General features: G+C 40.2%; 1 protein-coding gene across 2 annotated transcripts in view; it reads right to left on the reverse strand.

Moving 5' to 3' along the window:
* LOC139780372 (opioid-binding protein/cell adhesion molecule homolog) overlaps nucleotides 1-25,581 on the reverse strand; it is a 96,656-nt gene that overhangs the window by 21,147 nt on the left and 49,928 nt on the right. For both annotated transcript variants that reach the window (XM_071718991.1, XM_071718990.1), the window contains 4 exons: nucleotides 17,201-17,370; nucleotides 14,314-14,524; nucleotides 13,703-13,814; nucleotides 13,167-13,345 (listed from right to left, as the gene is read on the reverse strand). In XM_071718991.1, the coding sequence (XP_071575092.1) occupies nucleotides 13,167-13,345; nucleotides 13,703-13,814; nucleotides 14,314-14,524; nucleotides 17,201-17,370 (672 nt within the window). The remainder of the gene's footprint in view (nucleotides 1-13,166; nucleotides 13,346-13,702; nucleotides 13,815-14,313; nucleotides 14,525-17,200; nucleotides 17,371-25,581) is intronic.

Below are 25,581 nucleotides of genomic sequence, written 5' to 3' on the forward strand. Positions count from 1 at the left end.
TATACTACGTTATTAGTTTTGTGTTAAATTGCCGCAAATAAATCGTTTCGTTTATTAATTTATCAGTTTTGCAATTAAATGAGCTATGAAACTGGTTTGCGTGAATATCAGTAATTTCGATAAAAAGGTATAAAATAACATGACGTAAATAACGTATTATGTAATTTATATTGTAGAAGGCAATGGTCGCGAATAGAAACAAGACGGCAAGAGGGTGGACAGGGAGGAACTAGCTTCCTGTCTTTCGTGTCACGATTGTCGCTGACAGGATCCATTTCTCCACGACAAAATACGGTGACCGATTTCGCATTATCGCATCGTGTCGCCGCATTTACCGTGGCCTTAATTATGCGAGCGACGTACCTATCTGCCGACACTGGTGCATGGTCATTCATTGCTTTCAACGCGTCGTGAGCAACGACTGCTTCATCGCGGGTGCACCGGTAACATGTTTTTGATAAGCCGGCAGAGCAAAATAAATGTAAGGCAAATATCGGTGCATCTGGCAACACTCGACTAATCTCGATTTCCATAATTATTTTTCTTACGAAAACACGTCGCTTTTGCGATGTTTTTAAATGTACTTCCAACAGAGAGAGAGAGAGAGAGAGTTCTCTCTATTCTTAATTTTTTCAAAGATGTACCTCTTTTAGAATTTTTATCAATTAAGTGTAAAATAATATAAACAATTTTATATTAGCGATTATTAAGATAATCGACCGAAATATCCTGCAATTCGTACCTTCGCTTTAAGTTTTGAAACGAAGGAATCCTCCAAATTGACGACTCGAATTTTTAAAAGATTCCAAGCCGCTCGTTACGACTTTTATTTCCTTCGTTTCTCGTGCAAAGACGATCTCGAGGTGTGCCAGGGGGATAGAATTTTATCCCTCTCGAAGCATTATCGAAACGGACGGCGCTATCGCAACGAAGGAAGCATTGTCGTAAGTGTTATCGACAAACGCTTTTTCCGCTCTTTCCTGTTGCAGGAGCGGAACTGTCTACGAGCGGAATTGCGGCTGCATAAATTTAAATCACCTATGCCGTGTCTTAAGATCGTTCGATAGAGAGAGAGAGAGAGAGAGAGAGAGCAGGCCGGCTAATCCTGCCTCATTCCATAATGCGGTGGCCTTTGATACGAAGACCTCGGGAACCCGACCGAAGAGACAAGTTAAAATAGTAAAAGTTTCCTAACTACGTCTGCAATCGTTACGGTAGCGAAATGAGGTAACTTTAATTGGAGCATGTAAATATGCTCTTGGCACCTCGTTTACCGCAGCGTAATACTTCCAGAATTAATTGCTATTTATTTATATCGGCAACAAATTGCGAATTTTTTTCGACAACTTTATTCACTCTTCCTAACAATGCTGGACGTTATTCGGATACCAGAAAAATTATTATTTAGCTATCCGCGAATAATAACCAACAATGATTAAAAGGTCGACGGTCGAGTATGTAAGTACGGAAAATAACAGGTATCCCGACAAATGTAATCCTCGACAAGGTCTCGATTCGTTGATTCCGATCAGAGGTTTCCATCCATCACTTAACTTATTTCAGTAACGACTATCTCGCACGCAAATCGAGCATAGAACCGCCCTACCTATAATTCGTTGTCCACATTGGTCTCCGCTTAAAATAGAGGGTAGAGTAATGGTGAGACGAGATAATTAAAAAAAAAGCGTGTCGAGGAGAGCCAGATGATCGTCATAATTATCCTTGAGTATAGGTCGTGTTGATCGATCCGCCGCATCAAAGCGCAATTCGGAATTGTGTGCAAGGTTTCTATGGAAAACAAATTGTTTTCCCGTAACACTATACAAGTGCGGACTCGCTCTCGTAAGGCTGAATTCGTGGCAGCGATCCAGGTTGCTAATGAAAAAAGCGTGTTCCCGACAGCATCGACTATTGCGAAATTGTCGTGTTTCGTTGCCACTCGAAATGAAGAAAAGTAGAAATCGATACTATACGTAAAATATGAGCCAACAAGTTCAGGAATCGTTAGAAATTTTTTCCAACTTTGACCGATATTGTACCTGGCATAATGAGCAAGTTAAAATAATAATAATAATAATAATAATAATAATAATAATAATAATGAGATTTAAAAGAGAAATAACAAGACCGCGTTTTATTAACGAAAACTCGTATGACATAATACGATACAGCTTTCAGAAAAATGTTTCCGTGTAACGAAATGTGGGTTAATATAGCAGCTTCTTGACGAAGCGAAGTAAATCTTGAAACGGTCGTTAGATGTTACAGATTGTTAACTACGAATGGCGGAACTACTCCGCTTTTTTTTGCCGTGGATGTTCGAAAAAGAGGCGCATTAAAAAGTTTAAAAGAGGATTACGCTAATGGGCAACTCGTATCGTAATGTAAAGTACGACGCGGGCAACACTCCGGAATTAACTCTATTACCCCTATATTATTACCCCGCCTCTCTCTTTCAACGAGTATTTCGCGCTTCGCGTCAAATCACAATCAGAGATTACAAAATGTTCGGCGCAAATAAATCATTTTCCCTATAATCCATTCTATAAGCCTGTTATAATTCAATGATGCTTGTGTACTGTAACAGCTCGTATATTTTCCCAGGAGTTATTATTCCGCGTGCAAATTTATCGGCCGCCGTGTATTCTCGCGCAGCCTGTTTTAATGTTCGCGTTAATTGATTGTTTGTTTTATTATATTGCGTTCTTAGCACTTGTTTATTTTCGCGTTGGCCTCGATTGTAATCAATATCGTAAAGAAATTTATATGAAAAAGTATCACGGCTCTCTCCCACGATATTTTTGAATAAATGATGTATTACCTTCGGCGCGGCGTCTTCTTTTTCGCATACGATAAAACGGTGGGCGTGTGGAAAGTTACGGGCTAATGTCTATAGAAACTTTCGGCACCGGAGAAATAACAGAGAGAAAACTCGGCGCGGCGCGAAGGAAACTCCTGGGATCATCTTATTACTACATCGCGAGTGTCGCCTGTCGATCAAGTTCGAGACAGAATGAGGGATTACGAGTGGCAGAACGCGCCGAGCAAATCCCTACTCTGCAAACTGTCAATAACTCGTTGTCAGTCGCAGCACGTATCGTGTCTCAAAACGAGGCGACCGTATTTACGATGCGATTTCACGACGTAATAAAAAAAGATCGAGAGTAAATGGAAGGCGTCTATAATTCGTCTCCGTAAATTCGATCATAATTCGACGCCGGATAGCGGGATCGCTCTTCGGCCTTGCTCGCTACGACCTTTAAAATTGACGACGAGGATCGTACGAAGCTTACGAAAACTGCTGTTTAAGTATCGAGGGGGAGGCTCGATGAATATTTTAGATCAAGGTTGACAAGGTGACGGTTACAATTGTTTAATTTGCACGTACAAACCATATTGATTGAGGTGTCTCGAGACTATTTTAGATGACACGCGATGGTCGATCTTCTAATTGCGATTTTAATAATAAATGAAAACCAAAGAGCCCATCAGTCATCCAATTATTATACATGGAGCGCGTTGCGCATCGATCCTCGTTCAAGTACCACGGAGAGTTTGACGCAAGCGGCAAATAAATCGTTTTCGCATTATTCTTCCTCCGTAATTCGACAAGTTCGATTGTTCGATGTCGACGTCACATTCGTTTCTAAAGTAGGTATTGGCGTCGATCGATGTCAAGTAGGAAAATAGACGACGGATCGCTGTTGCTCGAAGGGATGATTAAACGAGATTCGATGACGGTCATGCGCGAGCTCGGACAGAGATAATTAAACGTGAAACAAAAAACGTGTGCGACAATCGTCGTCGAATAATCCTAGCCGCGTTACCAAATCGAGAGATGAGTCTCAGATGACATTGATCGAATATCGAAGTGCAAAATGTTAATACGCGAGGAACGAATTGACGAGTAACGAGGCGGTGCGTGAAGAAAGGCGCGGCAAAGTTCTCCCTCGCGCAAGTTTGTCTTTCAGGAAGATAAATAAAAGCGAAGTGGGACATGAACCTCTTTGAACCTCGTTGTCCATCCTGCGAGTGTAATGTGGAGCGATGGTGACGGGAGAATTTTCAACCTTTCCTGTGCGCCTTTCTTTTTCTTCTTTTCCTTCTCCCCGTCGTTTCTCTCGGTCGAAGACGGAAGACAATAAATCCTGGCGTGCAGTTACGGCACGGAGCGCCGTTAACTCCCGATAATGGCTCTGTATTAGTTTCGTCTCGTTTGATCGCGAAACTTTTCTTATTCTCGCGCTGTCGGGAGGGAGTCACGTTCGACTATAGCTCCACTTCGCTGTTGCACCACTGCGCACTGGTGGACTCGGAAACCAAACGATCGGCTTCGTCCTTCGATCGGCGGGTGCGCATCATTCGCGCGATTGAACACACGCGATCGTGTGCATAAGGGCCTTACGTGTGCGTCGCGTCGGTTCTGTCGCCCCGATTGCTCGTCGGGCAAATTGAGGATTTGTTTGCGTTGGCATCCGTGCCGGTTGTCTTGATAAATCCTTAAGCTGTCGTGCGGAAATATCGTTCCACGTAACACGTGTGTTTGCGAGGATCTACATATCCTTAGAGCGAATAATTTCTGATACGTGAGTAAACGGCAACTATGATAAAAGGCCGCTTCTACGAACGACGTTTCGTTCAAGATGGATCTCATAGTTCTAATAAAAGATGTGTCACAATGATTCGGAACCAATTTTATTCTCCTTGAAATACATTATGTTATTAAACATAAAAATCCAAGAAACACCTATTTTTTATTTTTGAGATTTGAGGGGTAAAACAACTCAAAGTTTATATTTGATTCTAAGCAATTCTTACCGGAATGGTAAGATATATAAAAAAATTTTTCAGACAAAACTTTCATGGTTTTTTAAATATATACTTTATAACTATAACTATTTAGATTTTCCAAAAATTTTATATTTTTTTCATACCCATGAAAATTTTGTTTAAACATTTCTTTATGTATCTTCGACGGTAATTGCTTAGAATTAAATATAAGCGTTAGCTTTAAGGGATTGTTTCACAACTCAATCCTCATAGTGAGCACGAATAAAAAAAAATATGTGTTCCTTGGATTTTTATGTCTAACAACCTATTTCAAAGAGAATCCAATCAATTCCAGATAACTGTATTATGTCCTTCGTCAAAAGAAATATGTCCGAGAGATAACAGTGGCGAAAAGGAAATTTCGCGATTCAAAGTTGTGTACGATACTGGTAAATTGAACTCCTAAACGAGAAGCGAGATTTTGTTACAGCGCGGCTCTTCATAACTGTAAATTTTCATTCTGAAAAATGGAAAGTATAAAAATATCATTTTCATTTATAATTATAATTTACAAATAAGCAGCTCTTCTCTACCAGAGCTCTGCCTCGATCATAGCTGAGGAAGACGCGCTAAAGCTCTGTGTAGCTATGTATCCACAGCGATTTTCTGGCTCGTGTCATGATCTGAAATTGAGATTGTAGAAATACCATATTCATAGTCCCTTTAATAGAATGCACATAAGGTACTCTGCGTGGGAGGGATAAAGAGACAGAAGTGGCGAAAGGTAAGAGAAAAAAAAATAGCAAGGAAAAAAGAAATGAATATGGAGGGGCGATATCGGCGAGAAAAAAGACGCGGCAGCGTGCGAAAAGCACGAGAAGAGGTAATGAAGACACATGATTGGATAGCAAAGGATCCACTTGTCCTGGAAATTGCAGTGTGGGATCGAGACTATCGACGTCTTGGAGAGGCGAAAGTACATAAAACGTTATCTAATTGTAAATCACAATTGCTTTGTCATTGTCAATTGTTCATTCTGCTTAAAATATTTTGTTTAATATAAAAATCTGAACGACATGTATTTTTCTAACGATTAAAAAGGAAGAGTGGACTATGAGAGTTAAGCGCGGTTATTTGTGTGTGAGTTTATGTTATGTAATATTCAATTAATAATACAAACTATAATTCATACATTTTGGCTCTACTTTTGAACCATCTTCAGCGATTCGGTGATAAATAAATAATCTGAAGCTCTTCGAAAAGTATATATATATAATGAGTATTTAAAAATTGAATTTATAGAGTGTACATTTCAAAAGGAAAACCAGAAAAATTCTGTTCATATTCATAGTACGCAAAATATTCAGATTAGAATAGAAATAAAAATTATTTTTTTATACGTGCACATTTTGAAGGTTAAGGGATAAAACCACGGTCTTAAAACAATCCTTCTAGCTAACGCTTATACTTATACAAAAAAAAGAAAATTTTATATATATATGTGGGATCGCGAGCGACGCAGCGGCGCCCTCGCTTGGCTGAGAGTAGAATGAGGGCAGTCGCCCGATAGAAGCTATACGAGCAAGACGTTTGTGCGCTTCGTTAATAATAAAGTTCTTTTCACTATTTCCTTGTAAACCTCGTGTTTCTTTCCGCACGATCCTACATATATAAGATTTTTTCATGTATAATTTTATAATTTTATAATTGTATATTTAAATTTTCCAAAAATATAGTATTTTTTAAAATCTATTCTGTCCCCATTATTTTTATCAAATCATATTTCTTTCAGGGACCTAGACCGAACCGAAATTGAAACCGAAAACCGTTCCATAACCTTTTCTTTAGTTGAATCGAAACCATAGATATAGTATTACCAAATTCTACAAAGTTTATAATCGAATATACACCGAATATACACCGAAATCATAACCGAACTGTGGTGGCCGCGCGCGCCCCTACCAAGATGGCAACACAGTAATTAGCCACGTTTTCTCGCGAGCGCTCGACCGCGCCGACGTAAATATATAAACAAATTCGGTAACAATATTCATCGCCCTGATCGACACTCTCACCGACGATCTCATCGGACGACAAGAGTTAGGCGGGCATATAGTGGAGTGGCACCATCGCGACTCGCAGAGAGTCACATGGTATTTTTGGGGACGCATCCTCCACATACCATCGTTACATCCAACCATACACTCCTCTCCATCACTATCATGCATGATCGACATCGACATACGTATCCCCAAAGAACCAATAAAATTATTTTCAGTTTACAGTTTTTTCGATTGTTTTTCCGGTTTTTAATCTATAAATAAATTTACTTTTGTTATTTAAATATTATTTAAATATTTTATTTATTTATATTGTTTCCTCTGTTTTTTAAATACATTTCTATAATATTTATAATGACTTATAAACAATTTATAAACGTATAAATTATTTTTTTCTACATTGCTTTACTCTGTTAAATAATATAATTTTTTAATTTTTATTTCTCTCTCCACATACACACATACACAGTGAGAGAATAAATGTAGAAAAAAATCATTTTAATTCCCTCCCTATCAGTGCGCGTAACTGTAACCGAAAAATCCGTAATTTTAACGGTTTCGGTTTTCTTCACTGGTCAAGAAATCGAAACTGAAACAGTTATTTGATGTTTTATTAAACTATAATTGAAACCAAACTGAATATCTCTCTAATTCGTGTCTCTGATTTCTTCTCACAAAAGAGACGCAACCGCTGCATAAAAGTGACATATAAAGTGACATTTTCAACTTATTTCTTGACAATGCAATATTATAAAATAACTTTCATATATGAATAAATTTAGGATAAAATTGCCTTTAATTTCTATATTCATAGAAGAAATGTAATTTCACAAAAATAATAATAGAGATGAGAGTATTTTGAGAAATATTTATGATTTTTGGAAATTTGAAAAACACAGTGAGAAATACATTAAGAAATACATAAGTTTTGTTTAAAATATTTTGTTATATCCATTTTGATGGAAATTGCTAAGAATAATGAGCGTTAGCTTTGAGAGATTGTTTTATCCTTTAAATCTCAAAATAGGCACTTATAAAAAAACGGGTTTCTTAAACTGTTTTATATTTAACAATATATTTCAAGAAGAATCAAATTGGTTCCGGACAGTTGCAATATGTCCCTTGTAAGACAGTGATGTATAAGTTCTCAGAATTTTTGTTTGAAAAATCTTATCAAAATCGATATACCGCGATAGTTTACGTACGCGAATCTGACAGAAAACTTCTTTTAAAAGCGGACTTGTTAGTCCAGTTTAGAAAAGAAATAAATATAAAAATATTTCTATAAAATGCAGTGATTTAAATATATATGTTCTAAATGTGACTATTTTGTTAAATACTTTGGCGCAAAATAAATGTTTTCATTACAATCTTGTAAAAGCATTATGGGCTTACGATGTTTTTCCGGAGAAATATCTTCAAATAACATATTTTATGTACATACACAATGCTATAAAAATTCAGAATATTATATTAATGTAAAATATCAGCGGAACGTGTAAAAATACAACGCTTTTATTAAGCAGAAATAATCTATGATAAAATAAAAGCGAGTAATAACACAAGGAACTTTATCCTATAATATCAGGTTTAAATATGGTAAAAACAGATCATCTGATTGACATGTACTGTATACATAAATTATTAATCAAGCTAAATTATTTTCAACGGACATTACGACTCGTGTATATTTAAAAATGTAAAGAGAGAAAATTTTATGACGTCGCATCCCATAATTGATAACTGATTTCGATGGGGGTGCGGAGAACGCGTATAATTTATCGTTCTACGCCTTGTCGAAGAACTTGGCAGCGTTTCAGGTCGTTGGAAAGTTGACCGAGGCCGCACAGATGTATCGACATTTACTGGCCGGCTGCAATCCCGCTGATAAATTGCACGTTATTATTTTCGCGCAAGCTGCACGTGCTCGCCGATTTAATGACGAACATTCGTATAAATATTAATAGCTATTTATTAGAAAACACCCAGGCATCGTTACTCAGATTTAGAATTGACAATTTAAATTATTTTACGTGAGTTTTTCTATATTAGAGCTGTAGAGAGAAACTAGTAAGATTAAACAAACTATTGATTCCTATTTTATTTCAATTTATTTTATTTCCTGCTTTATTATTTTATGTATTCAGCTTCGACAGAAATATCTATTTCATGTTGTATGTTTATTCTAATGATCGTAATTAAACTCGAAAATCGAAGATACGAAAAGCGACGATACCTATTACGTCGCGAGCCAAAATTAGGAACTCGCGGCGGCGATATCTAGCTCAACGATACAATTTGCAATTGCAAAATTATCGGTTCTGCATTAGACCACATGAGTGATGATAAACAAGGCAGAAATAATTTAATCAGGATCGCAGCACGGCGCGCGGCGCGCCGCGCCGCGGCGGTGCGTCGATGCGGAATCGCACAACGTGCCGGCAGATATTTCGGTGACTGGCGAGCTACTCAAACGGACTTCCGCGGTTCGGCAAAAGGGGTTCGGCGGAGGGAGGAAGGCAACTTGAAAACACGTATCGCGCAGAGAGTTGCTTGCCTATCGCGGCTAATTACGCGTAATGCGCCCACCGGCCGCTTTGTTGTTACACACCGCGAAACTCGTTACTGAAATTTCACGAGTTCCGCGCGCGCGAGTTATTATACGATCGTGCGTTATACACACGCGCTATCTCCGCGCTTTAATCTCCGCGCCGACATTATCCTTCTCGTATTGTTTCGATGGGAAGTCTTCCTGGGGGAAGTCGAAGTTGAAATGCGAAGAGCGAGAGAGTGAGAGAGATATTACCCCCGTCCCCACTTGTATGTGAGAGAGAGCGCCCCTATTATATACTCCGACTTTGGGAATAATGCATTCCGCGTATATATATATAGATATATATATATATGGTGGCTTTCTCATAATGCTCTCTCTTTCTCTCGCACACTAGCACAATTTAACTCGCGAGTATTGCGGTACATCACGCAGTAACGAAGTCCTTTGATAAGTCCCACGGAGATTACGGGGACTTACATTCCTGTGCCGCGTCGCACTGGCCAGCGGGCATTTCTCGCGTATAATAGGTATGTCCTCGACAATTCCTTCCGCATCGCGTGTAGTTTCCGCAGAGATAAGCAGACGTGCGGAAAATCGTTTCTCTTTGCGGCTAAATTAATTATGACTCCAGTTCGGATCGTCGACTGGAAAGATTTTTCCATTTGTCGTGTGAACTTCACGATTAACATCGCTATTTATTCGAGAAATGTATATACAACGAGCGCTCGAACGAGCGTGATATATACTGAAAGTGGCCCGAAATTGAAAGGGTTAATCGAGGCTCTCGCGGGCCACCCCGTGCCGCAAACATTTGCCCCGAATCCGCTGCGTACCCTCGCCGCGATTTACTTCCGATGGCCGCGTAAGTACTTCCGATAGCGGCGGTATTGCTTCCGATAAGTTCGTATTATCCTGGCGGAGAATCGAAGTCATGGGGAGAACGGGGGCGCGTAGGAAGATATTATCCGCGGTGTATAACAGTCTCTCTCACCGTCGAGCAGCCACTTGACGTGCATATCTCAGGAGCTCGCGTGCCACGACGCGACGTGCGAATGTAGAGAACGTGCACGCAGTGGAAGGAGAGAGAAGGAGAGAGAAGGAGAGAGAGAGAGAGAGCGCGCACTTCAGTGAGCAACCGGGCAGGGATTTGCATGGGACAATATCTCATCTGATTTATCCCCCAGAGGCTGGGGGTGGAAAAGGGCAGAGACGACCGAAGGATTTATTTCTTCGGCATTTTACGCGCCGCACCGCGCGACACGGAGAAATAAAGAGAAGACGACGATCCTCCTTACTTTGCGCGGCAAGAATATCCGGTTTATTGCCGGTTGTATGCAGCACGCGCGACCCCGAGCGTTGCGCGCTGAGCGGATCGGAGCGTATCGACGCGGCTGGCGGCATGGCATCGCGCACACAGACAATGCGCGCGCGCGTTTATGGCCTTTACCGTTTAGTTTATCGGTAGAACACTTTTCCCGGCCTCTACTTGAGCCCTCGTGGGATTTACGGCCCGACCCGTAAAGTCCGACTCCACTTACTTTCGCGCGTCCCGCGTCCCACCCGCCCGTGACTTCAACATCGCGCCGCGCTCTCGTCTCGCACAATCGAGGGTCGTGACTTCGTTCGCCCGGTTCGCCGTGTTCGTCCGTCAGCAGATAGCGTCGTCGCCCACCGACGACTCGTCCACGGCTCGTTGGACGATGTCAACGTGTACTTGTTTCGCGGCAATCTCGGAGAATTGTCGTAAAAATACGTCGGCCCCCATCGTCCCTTATAGTCGCGCCCGGCTCTAAAATGTAACTCTGCCCATCGCAACGGTTTAAATGACATTATCTGAAAAGCCATTTCGACGCGATACAACAAGACTATTGTCTGTGTTACTTGTAAAGGTTTGTGTACTCGGTGGACAATGTAACTCCCCCGACAAAAGATTGCTGTCAATGCGGGTTCCGACCGCTATTTCTGAACTCTCGTACATACGCACACGCGCGATTTCGTGAGCGAGTCCGAGGTCAATGCGATAACCATCAGAGGACGAAGGCGACGGTAGGTTGGAACAGCGGAATTGGGTGACCGGGCTTTCAGGACTCTGTAATTTTCCTCCTTGCTCCATTAAACCTCGGAACCCCGAAGGAAAGTAGTGGTGATGATCCTAGCAATTTGGAAACCAGTATAGGGAGTTGATAAACGCAATCCACTCCAGATATTCAGCTAATGTACCTTATTAATAAATTGCTTGCCCGACTACTTGCTTGACGAGAAAAGTTCGGAAATATAATGCCGATAAAATAATTAATAGCTTATTTGTGCGATTTAATCAAAAAGTTACGATCACATCTTTCGATGTCTCTCGATGATACCGTCATCGTTTCTATTAGTTCTTAAACAAAGCCACGGACCTAATCTCGATAACTCCGCATACATACGTGAGAGGATAGAAGGGAACGGTGAAGTTAGTTTGAGACTTCATAGTTTGTCGTTAGATACGAATATATATATATGCTCAGTTGACGAGAGTTTCATTCCGGTAAGTTCGCGCAGGTTTCCCTACAGTAATTACTTGTAAATCTCTTACGAATAACGGCAAACGCGAGATTAATTTCGCCTACGAGGACGTGTAATAATTGGTGGCCTTACAACTGCAGAAAGTATACAATTAATGTCAAATTGTTTTAAATTGTTAAAGTCTGTTTAACGCGAATATCGTTATCGAACGAGCTTTGAAAGTAATATGAAAATTTAATTCCTTCACGATTTTGATACAATCCACATTTTAAATGTGATTTATAAATATCGCTCTCAAAAATATTCAAGACGTCTAAAATAAACCAGAAATAAATCAGCATGCTGCAATCGAGCGAGTTAAAAGAAAATCAATGACGCGCACTCGAGCGATTTAATTTTCCTTCTTGAGATTCTGCTGTTTTCTCCTACTTGTATCCAAACTGCGGGAACTTTTATTTTATTTCGCCAATTCTACGAACATCAGGATCAAACGTCTGAAACTTTTTCACCGTGCACGCATACAGGTATATATGTAAAGCTGTTTTGTGCGAATGCGCATTATTTATACAAACGCGATTGAATTGAAATTGTTTCTCTTTAACCTGCCTTCAAGCAGACCGGAACTTCCTTTACAGTAATACTTGAAACGTTTTATCGGAAACTTGATTAAAACTGATACAAAATTGTTGAGATTAATTAATTGATTTTATGCTTCCGCGTTTCCGGCAAAGTCTACGAAAAGCTTCATCAAATTTAACGATAAATGTCGTTAATTTAACTATATTCTAATCTTTCGTATCTCACTAAATATATATTATGTATAATAGGAATAAATTACAATAAATTATAAAATTATATTAATAGTTATAAAGCAATTGTGATGGCGAGAATCTACCGATCTTTCTACATTTAAATATGTAAAGCGTTTGATTCCGAAAAAGATACAATTTGCCGAAAATCCATGCGGTAAGCGAACAATATAAAGCCTTTTTGTAGCGACACGTTGACACGGATAGATATCACTTTGTATTTGAATGTATCTCTCGGGCAATTTTAACGTATACAGCGCATTTTTATCCGCGCTGACATATTTACATGCGTTTGAAATTTTATTTCGAAATGTCGGCGTCGAAACCATCCAAAGGGACCACCTCGGGAAAGGCCAATAATTTTGCCGATATTATAGCGAGAAAGATATACGGAGACATACTGCGACATTTTGGCGATAATATTGAGGATTTTCAGTGATGTACGATTTTTATTCGCGACTCACCCACCATTGAGCACGTGGACGAGGACGCTCGCTGACTCGGCTGTGGATGGCGCACAGGTGTAATTGCCGGAATCGGCTGGCAGCGCTCTACTGATCAGAAGACGTGACGTTCGCGTTTGCTTCTCCGTCACGACGCTAATGCCCCCGCGTTGGCTGTAATTTATCACGTTATCACCTTTGTACCTGAAAAATTATCGAGAAAAATTAGTGAACATTGAATGTAAGGTAAAATCCACTTTAAAAAAGCTATGTATCTTTATTTGCGAACGTAAAAACACACGAGGATTTGCGGATCAGCGCAAACGCAAGATTATCTATAGATTCTAAAAACCATCGCCTCCAAGGACTAACTGTCCAGCGGAGATTCACTTCATCGGAGATTCGTTTTTAAGGGCGCTCGGGTTTGAAATTTTTCGATAAACCTCCACCGAATGGAGGTCAGTGTAGATTTGGATTTCGCGAAACTTCAGCTGTGTCGAAATAACATGTGGAACAAATTCAATCCGCGCTATATCGTCAAGGGAGAACGCTCAAACTCACCAATAGATGAAGGATGGTGGTTCTGGCGTTTGCAGCACGATGCAGGTCAGATTGATGTCGCTCCCGCTTTTGATGTAGAGCTCCGAATTGCCGTTGATCTTTGCCTTCGAGACTGCACACGGGGACAGAACAAAGTTAAAGTGGTTTTTGGCCAAGGAGCGCGGCACGGATCGTCGAGTAAAGCCCGGGCCCAAGAAGTATGATCGCAATTTCGTTTAAATCGTCGCAAAGCTGCAATTAACTCCACGTCGAACCGCTCGAAAACGGCCGTTTAAAGATTCACTTAAGAAACAAACGGTTTCGGAAACTGTTATTGAAGTGCGGCGGGAAATTTGTAATCGTTTTAAAACACAATCCCCCAGATCCCCATTCTCGCACTGATCTTTCTTTATTTCTGTTAATGCAAGTCGTGATAGAAAAGAATCTTTTCTGGCTGTAAAGTTAATCATTGCTTCTAAATAATTATCTCATCATAATTTCGATTGCAATTTATACTTGCATAACTCTTTATTTCCTCTTAACGCTTGAGAGGATTTAATCAAAATCCAGTAGATTTACTTGGAGCTAGCGATTGAATCTTATCGTATAAAAGCAGAGATATGCGCACATACCTACTACGCTCAAGTTGAAAGCTTGACTAATTTTCGGCTCTGTCGAGACTTGACATTCGTAGATTCCACTGTCTCGCACTTGCGGCGAACTGATTTTCAAGGTCCACTCGTCGCTACCATCGCTGTGCAACGATTGGAAACGCTGGTCGTTTGTGTACGTTAGGATGCCGACAGTGAGGATATGCAAATCCCGCTGCCTGATCCACGAGACCTGCGCAATCAAGAGACACCTGCTGTTATAGCAAGATACACCAAACTGGACATTCAACCGAGAAGTTCGACGTTATGTCGCACAGATTCTATGTCATGGCCTTAAACGTACATACATTCCGCTTTTAAAAATATATCAGCGTAAAATAAAGTGTGAAACATCGCTAAACTACACAGAAAAAAAAGAATATTCTTAATTTAAAAATATTTTTAGTTTTAACATAAAAATAGTTTTAACATAAAAATCTTGAAACAAGATTACATTGCGTTAAACGAAGAAAACTTATTTGAATGAAGTAATTTCATATTCAGTTCAACCAAGAAAAAAAAAGTTGATGTAAAAAGTTGAAATTCTTATAAGAAGATCATAGATTATTGCGTATAAGTATGTATGAGTATATAAATTTTGATTTGACACTTTTTTTTCTGTGTATATTCCGCAAATAAAAGATACCAAGATTTAAAGATTAAAACACTAACGTTGAAATTCTTCATCGGTGTAATTATCGGTTTTTCCGATGGCATTATGCACACGCGAATGCGCAAGAGAGAGAAAACCTTCGACTGACAGCCGGCTGTCGCGCGACAATCTGTCACCGGTGCGAAATCAAGGCGCTTAGGTGAAGCGCAATCGCGATGGTCGTGCTGATTCTACGATCGCAAATATAAACGTCCAGATGCATGTGCATACGCCGCGTTATTGAAGGCCGATGGCGTGGCTGTGAATGGTGGAAGCAGGGTGCTAGAGGGAGAGATCCGCAGAGGGGCGAAGCGGTAGGGCGCGAGAGAAATTTGATTTATCGGCGATTACGATCGGTGATTGGACTCTGACGGGTTCCTGTGCGTCATGCGGTGATGCATGAGCAGCGGGCCGATAACGCGTAATGTCACCGTTCGCCCGGGTGACCTATGCGCCTACCCGCGAAATTACTTTGCATTAGAACCGCGAGTGATGAATACCGGGTTAAACAGCGCGGGCCCGAGCGGCCTACTAATTCACTAAACCGCCTGAAAAAATTGACGCCGCGAATATGTGTTTAGTATGCGCAATACCTCCGCCATTTATAACGTTTACGTACACCACTTTGCCACTTCACGTGACCGAACAATGATGGGACGTGAATTAAACGGGCAGCGGTGTATAGAAGTGATTTATTAAAAAATAAAAAAAAAATAAAAAAGAAATTTTGAAAAGAATATAAATTATTTTCTTTGTAAAAATGTGTTTTTGTTTTGTTTTGTTCCCTCAGTAATATAACGTCAAAGAGATCCCACACAAAGAATTAATTTTCTACGGCACAATTAGATTGCGTAACAATTTAACAAATGTCAGTCAAATATAAACTTTCTGATTATTTCCCGCTAGAAATAATGTTTCGCGGTACAATTTAATGGCCACAGTTTGAAATATTTCGAACAGAAGATCGTGTGTTAAAGCTTTGGTAATTTTCTAAATTTGCGCGAGAAAATGTATGCACGTTGAACCGTGAAGAGTTATACTTGCCCTGCGAGTTCGCGGGCGGAAATAGGGAAGAAAAAAAAAGAACGCGAAAAAGCGTTACAAAAGCCTTGAGCGCGCGAAGATGTGAACTAGGTTACTGTAAAAGTGCGAGGCGATGTCGCGTGGGTAAATGAGGAATGAACTCGTATATACGCGAATTGCAGGTCGTGCAAGTGCATTAGCAAAGAGAGCGGCGAAGTTTGTCGAGAAACGATTGCGGATTAATGCCGCCGACGCCGTAACTGCGAATTTATTTGACTTCGAATTGCGTGATTCCGATCGTGGGGGAGATTTTCACGCGCCCGCACGTACGTTAAATTTATCAACGCCAGCGTGGAGCAACGCGCGAAAGAACACGCGATAGAATTTGAAAAATACACTTCGCGTAAAATGATAACATAATTGAAAATTTTGCGATTACCGAAATGAGCGTCCGCGATTTAATTTTGCAACGACAAATTTGTTGCGCTTTCGCTTCATTGAATCCTCTCATAATGGCGAAATTTAATCGCGAGAACTTGTTGACGCATAATCGAACGTTAAAGCGTCCACCAAGCTTTGCATAATTTACATAATAAGAAGATTATAATCGGTTAATTAATTTTTCTTCTAAAAACATGGGCGACATCGACAGCGCAGCAAGATTATTGACTACCGTATAGATTCGAGCAAAATAATTTCGCAATATTTTCCGAATTCTCGACTTGCACGTTCTGTCTTTAATCTTCCCGATGGTAAGTTTGCTAAAATTGTGCTCGGTTGGATTATACTGGAGAAGCGAACAATATTATCGTTGTAACGATGGTACGTTTTGACTGAAACAAATCTTTGAATAATTTTCACGAAATAAAAAGAACAGCAATCTTTGTTATCGCGATAAAAATGATAAATCAGGAAACATAAGTAAAAAAGAAATGACTGATTCAAAAGAAGATTTAAAATGTGATGTAAAAATACTTCGGAGAGACTCAACTGTAATAAATATGATTTTCAACTATACAAAATATAAATATCTCCTAAAACGAGATAAAACAAAATAATCTTTGAAATCAAAGTCTTATTGCGATGTTTAACGGACTCGCGATCTTAATCTATACTCGCGAAATACACAGCGTTCCCAAACTCGGGCGCTGTTATTACAACGACGGGCTCTTGATAAGGAAACTTGGAACTTACCGCACGATCGCCAAGATTGCGCACCCTGCAGTGCAGGTAAGCGGATTGCCCGACGGTGGTTGTGGTCTCCCTCTTTGTCGTGTTGTCGAAGTAAGGCTGACTAAAGGGTTGCTCCCAGTAGGAGGACGGATGGTGCTCCACTACAGATCTTCCGTTCTTGGCCGCGCATTCTGCCAAAAACAATAAGGCTCGTTAATGGGATTTATTTATCGACACACTTTAATGAAATTTTAACGCTGGGAATATTGGATTTTACATAAATCTCTTAAAAACTCTGACTAACTAAATCCTTTTAAAGGCCAAAGATAGCGAAAATCCCTTCGACAATGGCGTAATTAGTCAAATTAATCGACATCCACGGTAACGTCGAGTTAAGTAAAAAGAGAAATTCGTGTAATAATCGAGCGTTCAGTCGGCGCAAATTAGAAATCATCAAAATGCGTAATTGAGAACAGATAGCTTAATGACATATCGATAATTGCTGGGAACTCGTGCAAATCGGATTGCGGCGCGACAATGCGATAAATTATGCGTTAACCGGCGAGACGGAATGTTATACAAAATATGGGAATTTCAAACTCGATCGAAACACGTAGTGTGATTAACTCCACGTATATAAAATCTCGGTCACGTCGCGCTTTCATAAGGAAATCGATTCTTCCCGCTCGATGATTCCCATTACCGGGAGAGTTTCTGCCGGAGCTTATCCGGTTGAGCTTGAAGCGACCCGAACTCTATCTCTCGGTACGAATACAGAAATTCAAATTCGAAACCGTTCGAGACGTCGTACGCCACGGACGAATGAACTCTGGTGGAACATCCTCCGGGAGTTTCACCTCGAAAATTTCTCGCGCATTACAGGAAAGTACTCGCGAGGTCTCTACCAGAACGAAAATCTATGCCTAGGAATTGGGTGATTTACAGGCGGAGCGATCAAAACCCGTTCGTTAAGTAAAATTACGCGCGTATACGTAAAACGACACATGGTTCCCTGCAGTGCCTTCTAATATAAATTTGATTACTCTTTGCATTTACTTTAGAACGTGAGAGATGGAATAGAGGTCTCACTCTCTCTCTCTCTCTCTCTCTCTCTCTCTGCCTTTTCACAAGAATTCTTTAAACAGGTCACATTTAAAACTGGATTTAAATAAATTTATTGACAATGGAAACACCGGTCTAAAAAGATAACGAATAAAAATAAAAGATATAAATTGAGAGAGATAATAATAAAATAAAACTACTGTTGGTGTACCAAGATCGTCTCATTAAAGACGTTTAATAGACTTTAAGGAAGAGTTTCTCAGCATCCTTCCAAGTGCAGGTGTTTTTCAAAGTAACAACGCCGGTGTGGCGTAAAATTCATGCAACAGTCCCTCATCAATTTTTTCAGCCCGCGTCCCTCATCCCTCTCCGCGGCCGCCGCTCGCCACGCTGATTACTTTATTCTGAGAAAACGATACTCTTGGTGGCTACGTAAAACCTCTCCCGAGAAAGCCTTTACGTGTATTATAAGACGAGCAGAGTGAGAAAATTTACGGAAGGACGCTGTCAAAGAATCTTTATTCTCATGTTGATACTCCATAAACGCAATATCCTGCGACCGCGTAAGTAATGGAGACTTCAAATTATAATCAAAATTTTCTGTATATTATATTTAATATATTTCAATTTTAATATTTTGTATACTTCAATATATTACGTAATGTATTTAAATAAAGTAAAAATTGAACTGTGTGCACGTGTGCATCAAAATATAAATGGCGATACCAGCGTTTTATACATTTAAGCTGCGTTTCGATATTCACTGTATTGAAAATCTACAGTTTACGTCACGTGTATACTGTAGATTTTCGGTACTGGCAATGAATATAGAAACGCAGCCTCTGTCATAGAAAAATTTTCTTTTGTTAATACATCGATTGGCTTGCATGTTTCGCAATTATTCAAATTAACAATCGCGAAATTCTTCGGCTTCAAAGCGAAATCCGGAAATGCCTGACCGCAGGGTCGAATCGTCGATATTCTGCTCGCTCGAAATACCGCGCGAAGTTCCACAATGCAGCACAAAAAGCAGCCGATTCCAATCGCCGACTGTTAATCGGGTTTTTGGCGTTACAGCCGGCACGGCGAGCGTGGGTGGCAAAAAAAGGCTTAAAAACTGCAAGACGGGTCAGAACGAGAGCTCGAAATGGATGAGTTTGTTAACCCCCGATTGTGCTCTTCTTTCACCGTTGAAAGTTCTCCTTCGAGGCGAAGAAACTCCAGCAGCGGGGCGAGAAGCTTCAGGTGTTTGCTAATGGCCCGCGGCGCCGAAACCAATCATTCGTTGAGGGTCGCCTTTCTCCACTCCCCGTTTGTTTAAACGTGGCGTATTTTTAATCAGTCTCGTCAGTGTATTCGGCTTTCGTTACCAAATATTAACGCAAACCTCGACAGAAATACGACGACGAATGTCGCGGGTCCAGCTATTTTCGCCAAGCGTTGACCTGATTCTATATTAACGTATCCTACATTTCAAGAAAAGACATCACGTAAACAAATTTAATTAAAATTTTTACGTGGAATTTAAATCTCGGCTTACATCGAGTAAGCTAAAAGTGTTATTTTCGGTTGGACAATGACTGACAATTAATAACGCCCTAAGTTGCGATCGCCAGATTGAAGCAGAAACGTCTCGAGGTGTACACAATTGTAAAATAAATTAAAAATTTAGATAAACAATTTTCGTCTCAGTTTTGAAGTAAAGTACGCTTCATCTGCTGTATAATTAAATCGTGGAAATTAAGTTTCTCGGAAGGTTTCTCTTTGATTTTCGCCAAGATGAAACTTCCCGCCAAGTTACGGCAAGGCGGCAGGCTACGGTTTCGACCGGCGACCGAAATGTAAAAACTTGGGATATCCCAAAGTCCCTCATATCTCAACTATTTTCTCGCCGTCCCCAACGAAAATGACGCAGCGAGTGCTCGATGAAGAAGAGAAACCTACGACGGAACACGACGAAGATGTACAAAGGCAACGTATAAAAGGGGCTCTCGATCCTCTTGATGTTCCATTCGCGATGATTCACGATCATACCTCAAAGACGCCAAAGTATAGTGATATCGCAGAGATAAAGTTCTACTAAAAATCAGATCATTACATTTACCAAAAGACGTTATAGACAAAGAAGTAAAAGAAAGAGAGAGAGAGAGAGAGAGAGAGAGAGAGAGAGAGAGAGAGAGAGAGAGAGAGAGAGAGAGAAAGCAAAGTGGATTCGTTTGTTTAGTTCTTCAGGACAAACGCGACGCTCGCGCAAATGTATTTGTTAGCTACGGGTGCAATCCGTTTGAAGAGATTACGAGACGAAGAACGCGGAGAATGTCGTCGAGGCGTCCGCTTTTCGTGAAAGTAACGCAACACTCCTCGTTGAAATCCAAGTAGCTTATGTTCCCGGCCTCTCAGCTTGTTCAGTCGCATGGAGAACTCGAACGGAGCGATGTGTCTTCGGATTCAGGACGTGTCCCGTCGAAAGAGAGAGAGAGAGAGAGAGAAAAAGAGAGAGAGAGAGAGAGAGAGAGCGCGAGAGACACGCACGAAATTTTTCTCACCAAATCCGGAAAAAGTTGAGAGAAAAGGTTCTATTTAAGAATGTGGAGAACGTTTGACTTTGTTCGTACTCACGTTTTTTCTAGATCGCGTGAGTTTTGTTGGCATTTTTGATTTGTCAGATAGGTCATTTTTTGATTAAATATTACTTCAAATATGACATACAATTGAATATATGTAATAACAAGTATAGTCTTGAAAAAGTTATTAGGTGATTAGTTCAAAGCAACAATTATTGTTAATAGTGTCCTCCCGAAAAATCCATTGGGTATATATTAAACTCATTATCCGCGAGTTCATAAAAATCGTTTTGTTTCGCGATATTAATCGCGACGAGTTATTTAATAACATCGCGGTTGCGGAAAACCGCCGTCGTTTGAAAGATATCAATTAATTTTTCCAATATAATGGCATATCTATCGGATAAATTGAATACCAATTATCATCGGTATTATCGGGAAACACTTTCGAGAGATTGAGAGCGTAAATTTTGGCTTTAAAACAATATATAACAATACAATTTTTACAGATGCAAAAATGCGAACATAAAAGAATGATTAAAAGTTAAAACGTAAGTAAATAAAATATTATCCAATGTCATTAAATAGCATCATTAAAAAAATTAAAATTTAAAAATACATGACAAAAAAGAGCACATGCCATAAATCCAGACAATTACAAAAACATTTGTTTCGTGGTTAATCATGTTAATGTTAATATTAATCATAATATGAGATATGGCAGATGATATAAATATGTCTGTCGTAGGGTATTAATAAAAAATGTTATTTAAGTATAGAGAGATTAATTCATTCAACTCGCGGAATTCGAAGGCGTCAATTCTACATGAAACTTCTACGGATGCATTTCGCGGTAACGCTCCAAAAATATCCAAGTGCCGTAAGTATTACGCGTAACACGAAACTTCTTGCTAAAATCTAAATGGCTTATGTCTGCCCCGCGTTGTCTCCTTTCCCCACGACGTTGCTCCCGAACGTGCGAACGCGGAGCGCCTTCGATCCATCGAGAAGCGCAAGCGAAGCACGTCCTCTTTTCCTCGTTTTTCTCCTTTTATTGCATCGAGTCGGTGTATCGGAAAGTTACATCGAATTAGACCGCGGCGCATCTTCTCTCAAATGGAAGGTATTAAATATTGGGTCGCAAACAATTACTCTCAAAGCATGGCACAGCGTTGCAATCGATATCAGCGAAAAACGGTTAGATGAATACACGCTGTAGACTACAGAAGTTTTATTTATTAGAAGAAATGTTGAGCTAATTCTTTATAAAGATAAATTTTATATAATTATACACTTTTTTCTAGAAAGCTTTATTGATAAGATTGAGAGCTTCCATGAGGGATGTAAGTCAAACTCCATTTTGAGAAAAATTACTTTTAACAGTAACTGCCAAATTACTAAAATAAAAAGTGGTATAAAAATTCTATTGCATGACAATAGTAGTTTTGAGGAAAAAATAGAAACGCATTACTTCAAAATAAAAATTTAGTACAAAAAACCAATTACAATATAAATATTATCTAAATATCCGGATCAGAGTCGTCATTGGCGCTTGTACCAGTATCTTCATGGGCTTCTTACAGCTTCGTGTGTCCGTGTAAAACTGGTGGTTCCTTTCGGAGACGTATTGTAAGCATTTTCTTACATCCCTCTATTTCTCTTTTGATATTTACTTGGCTCCGGTTTACAGTGTTCCAACTCTGACAGTTTTCTTAGCCCGCTTTTGGCAGGCTTTTTGAATGCGCTTTTCCTTGCCCATCAAACTTATAAGGTTGTAAGCTTATCTTCTTTTTGCAACAAAAAAAATAGGGATGTAAGTCGACTTACATCTCTCTTGCATGGAGGCCTTTAATTTATCTTGCGAATTATAAATAATTATATGTAAACTAGAACGCGAGTTTGTCAAGTGACTCCAAAAATACACAAACGTATTCCTAATACAAATGAAAAAGTGCGCTTATAACTGCGATCGTTGAGAGCGAAAGAATTAAAGGTAAAATTACAGAGCGACATTTTTAGAGAATAAAATCCGCGAAGAAATGGAAGTAATTAAAAATGTCAACACAAAATGGTATCATCGCGAGACGGAGGCGGTTTTAAGCGCTTCATTAACAAGGATGGATGAGGAGAACGAGAAATCTCCCCAGTAAAACCGTAAAACAAAGCGCAGGCCTTTACTTATACTATTTTGTAAACTCGCGAACGCTGCGGTCGGACGAGTTTTGCGGGAGTTTCACGGTTCGACGAGTTGAGAAGCAATAGCGGCCGTTTTAAAAGGAGAGTACGAGCGTAAAGTGGAATGAGAGAGGTAGATTAATTCTTTCGTTTAAGCAACGCCCGCAAATGTTTGCGGTTCCTGAATTCTTAATGCGTTTCAAACTAATTGCCAATACAAGTAGATATCTGAAAACAATTTGTATTTTTTTTTCTCGGGCAATTATTAAAGTACAGTTAATTTTACATTTTCCTCATTGTAATTATCGTTAACATAACAATAACAAAATATGTGTTGACTATAAAACATTATACAAATAGAGTTCTTTATCCAGTTAAGAAATATAAATCAAATTAGTTTGCATATAATATTCATTGCATAAAAAATAATAATTTATGCAAATTTATGTACAAATTAATTTTATATATAAGTATATGTCTTGAGTATCAAAAAAATCGTAAAAGACTTGCATTATTTTGATTGAGATAAAAAACGTCGGCGTGTAATCGTAGCAAATATTGCGCGGAGACATATCCCGATATCGCGTCTGTGATGAACGTTGTCATAAATTTTAGAAGGGGATAGACCGCTGCCTGTCCACCCTCCTTGCACTCTAACTCCCGTATCCGTCGCATGTCCGCGCATCTATCAACGATTTAAGGGTCGTTACTAACCGTAAGCGAACCGTGACCTATTACGATGCAGATTCGGGCTCGCTGCCGCTAAAGTGACTGAGATTCACTCGGGAAAATTTTGCGGGGGCACGCGTCGGCAATTTTAAACGCACATGCACACCTCATTAGAGGCACGTGTCGATTATCGCTCCGCGCGTTGCATTAAATTCTCGTACGAACGCTAATCGGCCAATGCGCAACCGCATATCATATGATAAGATTCTTCAATGGACTAGCAATAGATTGCGTCAACCAAATGCGAAAAGGAGAGAAATTTAACATTCGCCATTCGCTGAACGGAGCAAGATGTTTGGTTCTCTATTCAGCGCGCATTAACTCGACAACATCGAACGAGAATAGTCAAAGTCGTCCCATGAATCGAAAAGGAGATATTACGAGTAAGATGTTTCGACATTGCATCCATTCAAGGAGTATTAACTCGATATCACGGGAACAAGAACAGCCAATGTCATCGTACGACCCGAGAGCGATGAGAGAGGAATGTTAGGAGCGCGCAAGATGTTCCGCCGGTCGCGTCCATTTATCGAGATATTAGCTAAATGCCCCGTGACTTCGCGACAGGAGGGATGGAAATGTTAGGCGCAAGATGTTTCGCTTTCATTCATGGAGTATTAACTTGATTCTCCGGTACGAAAACGAGCTGTACGGTAACTTGCTGAAAGAGAGACGGTACAGAGAACAGAATGTAGAACAGAATGTAGAAGGCAGAACACACACAGAACTTCCAACGTACGGATAGTCGGATACAACGCAATTTCGTGAGCACTGGTACTCGTGTAATAGACATTTATAAAGGGAAACTTATTCAAACAAATTTACGTAATAAACCCCGCGGGTACAAATGGTACCTATAAACGGACCTATTCGTCGCTACGGTCCGCCATGGGACATTTCGCGCGATCAACTTCAAGCGCTTATGTCGTCGTTCTCTCCACGACCTCGAAGATAAAGTACCAAAGGGAAGTTAAGCTCCTTATCGCGCGGACCAGAAACGCCGGTCGCGGCCGGACCGACCTCCGCTCCGGCGAATCAGGGATTCTTTTCTAGGCCGACGATTTCGCGAATGGATTCGGCCGTATTCATCTCCATTGCGACAGCGGTCGTTCCGAACGGCTGGAAGGGGGTAGCCGGGATAGTGTCGCTCGCAAACAGAGAGACCGCGACGGAAGGGGGGTTGCTTTTAAGTAAGTGGAATGGCCGCGGATCCCTAAACTTCCGGGCGTTTGTCGAATAGAAACGTCCGCCGAAACTTTTCCAATTTCTTGCGTCAAAGGGAATATCCGATAAACACGGCCGTTCCGCCGCGTAATTAAAAGTACGCAAAGCCGCGGAGCCGCGCGCACTTCGGTGACGAGCCATGCGAAACCGCGGATCTACTTAATCCCGCAGATCGACAGAGACACGAGAGTCCGCAGCGCGGTGCCTTCAAGTTGCGAGACGAATCCCTTGATCGCTGGGCGATTGGACAACTTTCACGCGAAACTGTGTCGATAAAGGGATATCGAGAAGGATACAGAGAATGGTGAAATTGTTACATAAAAATTTCTAATATCTAAATTGAAACTACATCCAATTATTTATATTTCATTAAATTAATATATTATATCATCGCGTTGAAATGCTACAAGTATAAAATTATTATATAAAATATTAAATATAAAAAGCATTAAATTTGCCTATTGAAGTGTTATATAGCGGTCATTGATGATCTCGCGTTATTAAGACGCAGTCGTGACGTCAAAGTCAACGAGTCACGGCAAATTAGCAGGTCGCGATAACGAAGACACGACGAAGGAATGATTGCGATACGCGTTCATCTCTGTAACGCATCACAAAGCATACATATGTAAACGCGGACAATCGGAT

This window comes from Temnothorax nylanderi, unplaced genomic scaffold, assembly GCF_030848795.1.
Source record: "Temnothorax nylanderi isolate EJ_2023f unplaced genomic scaffold, tnyl_v1.0 TNYL_tig0274_pilon, whole genome shotgun sequence".
Classification (NCBI taxonomy): domain Eukaryota; kingdom Metazoa; phylum Arthropoda; class Insecta; order Hymenoptera; family Formicidae; genus Temnothorax; species Temnothorax nylanderi.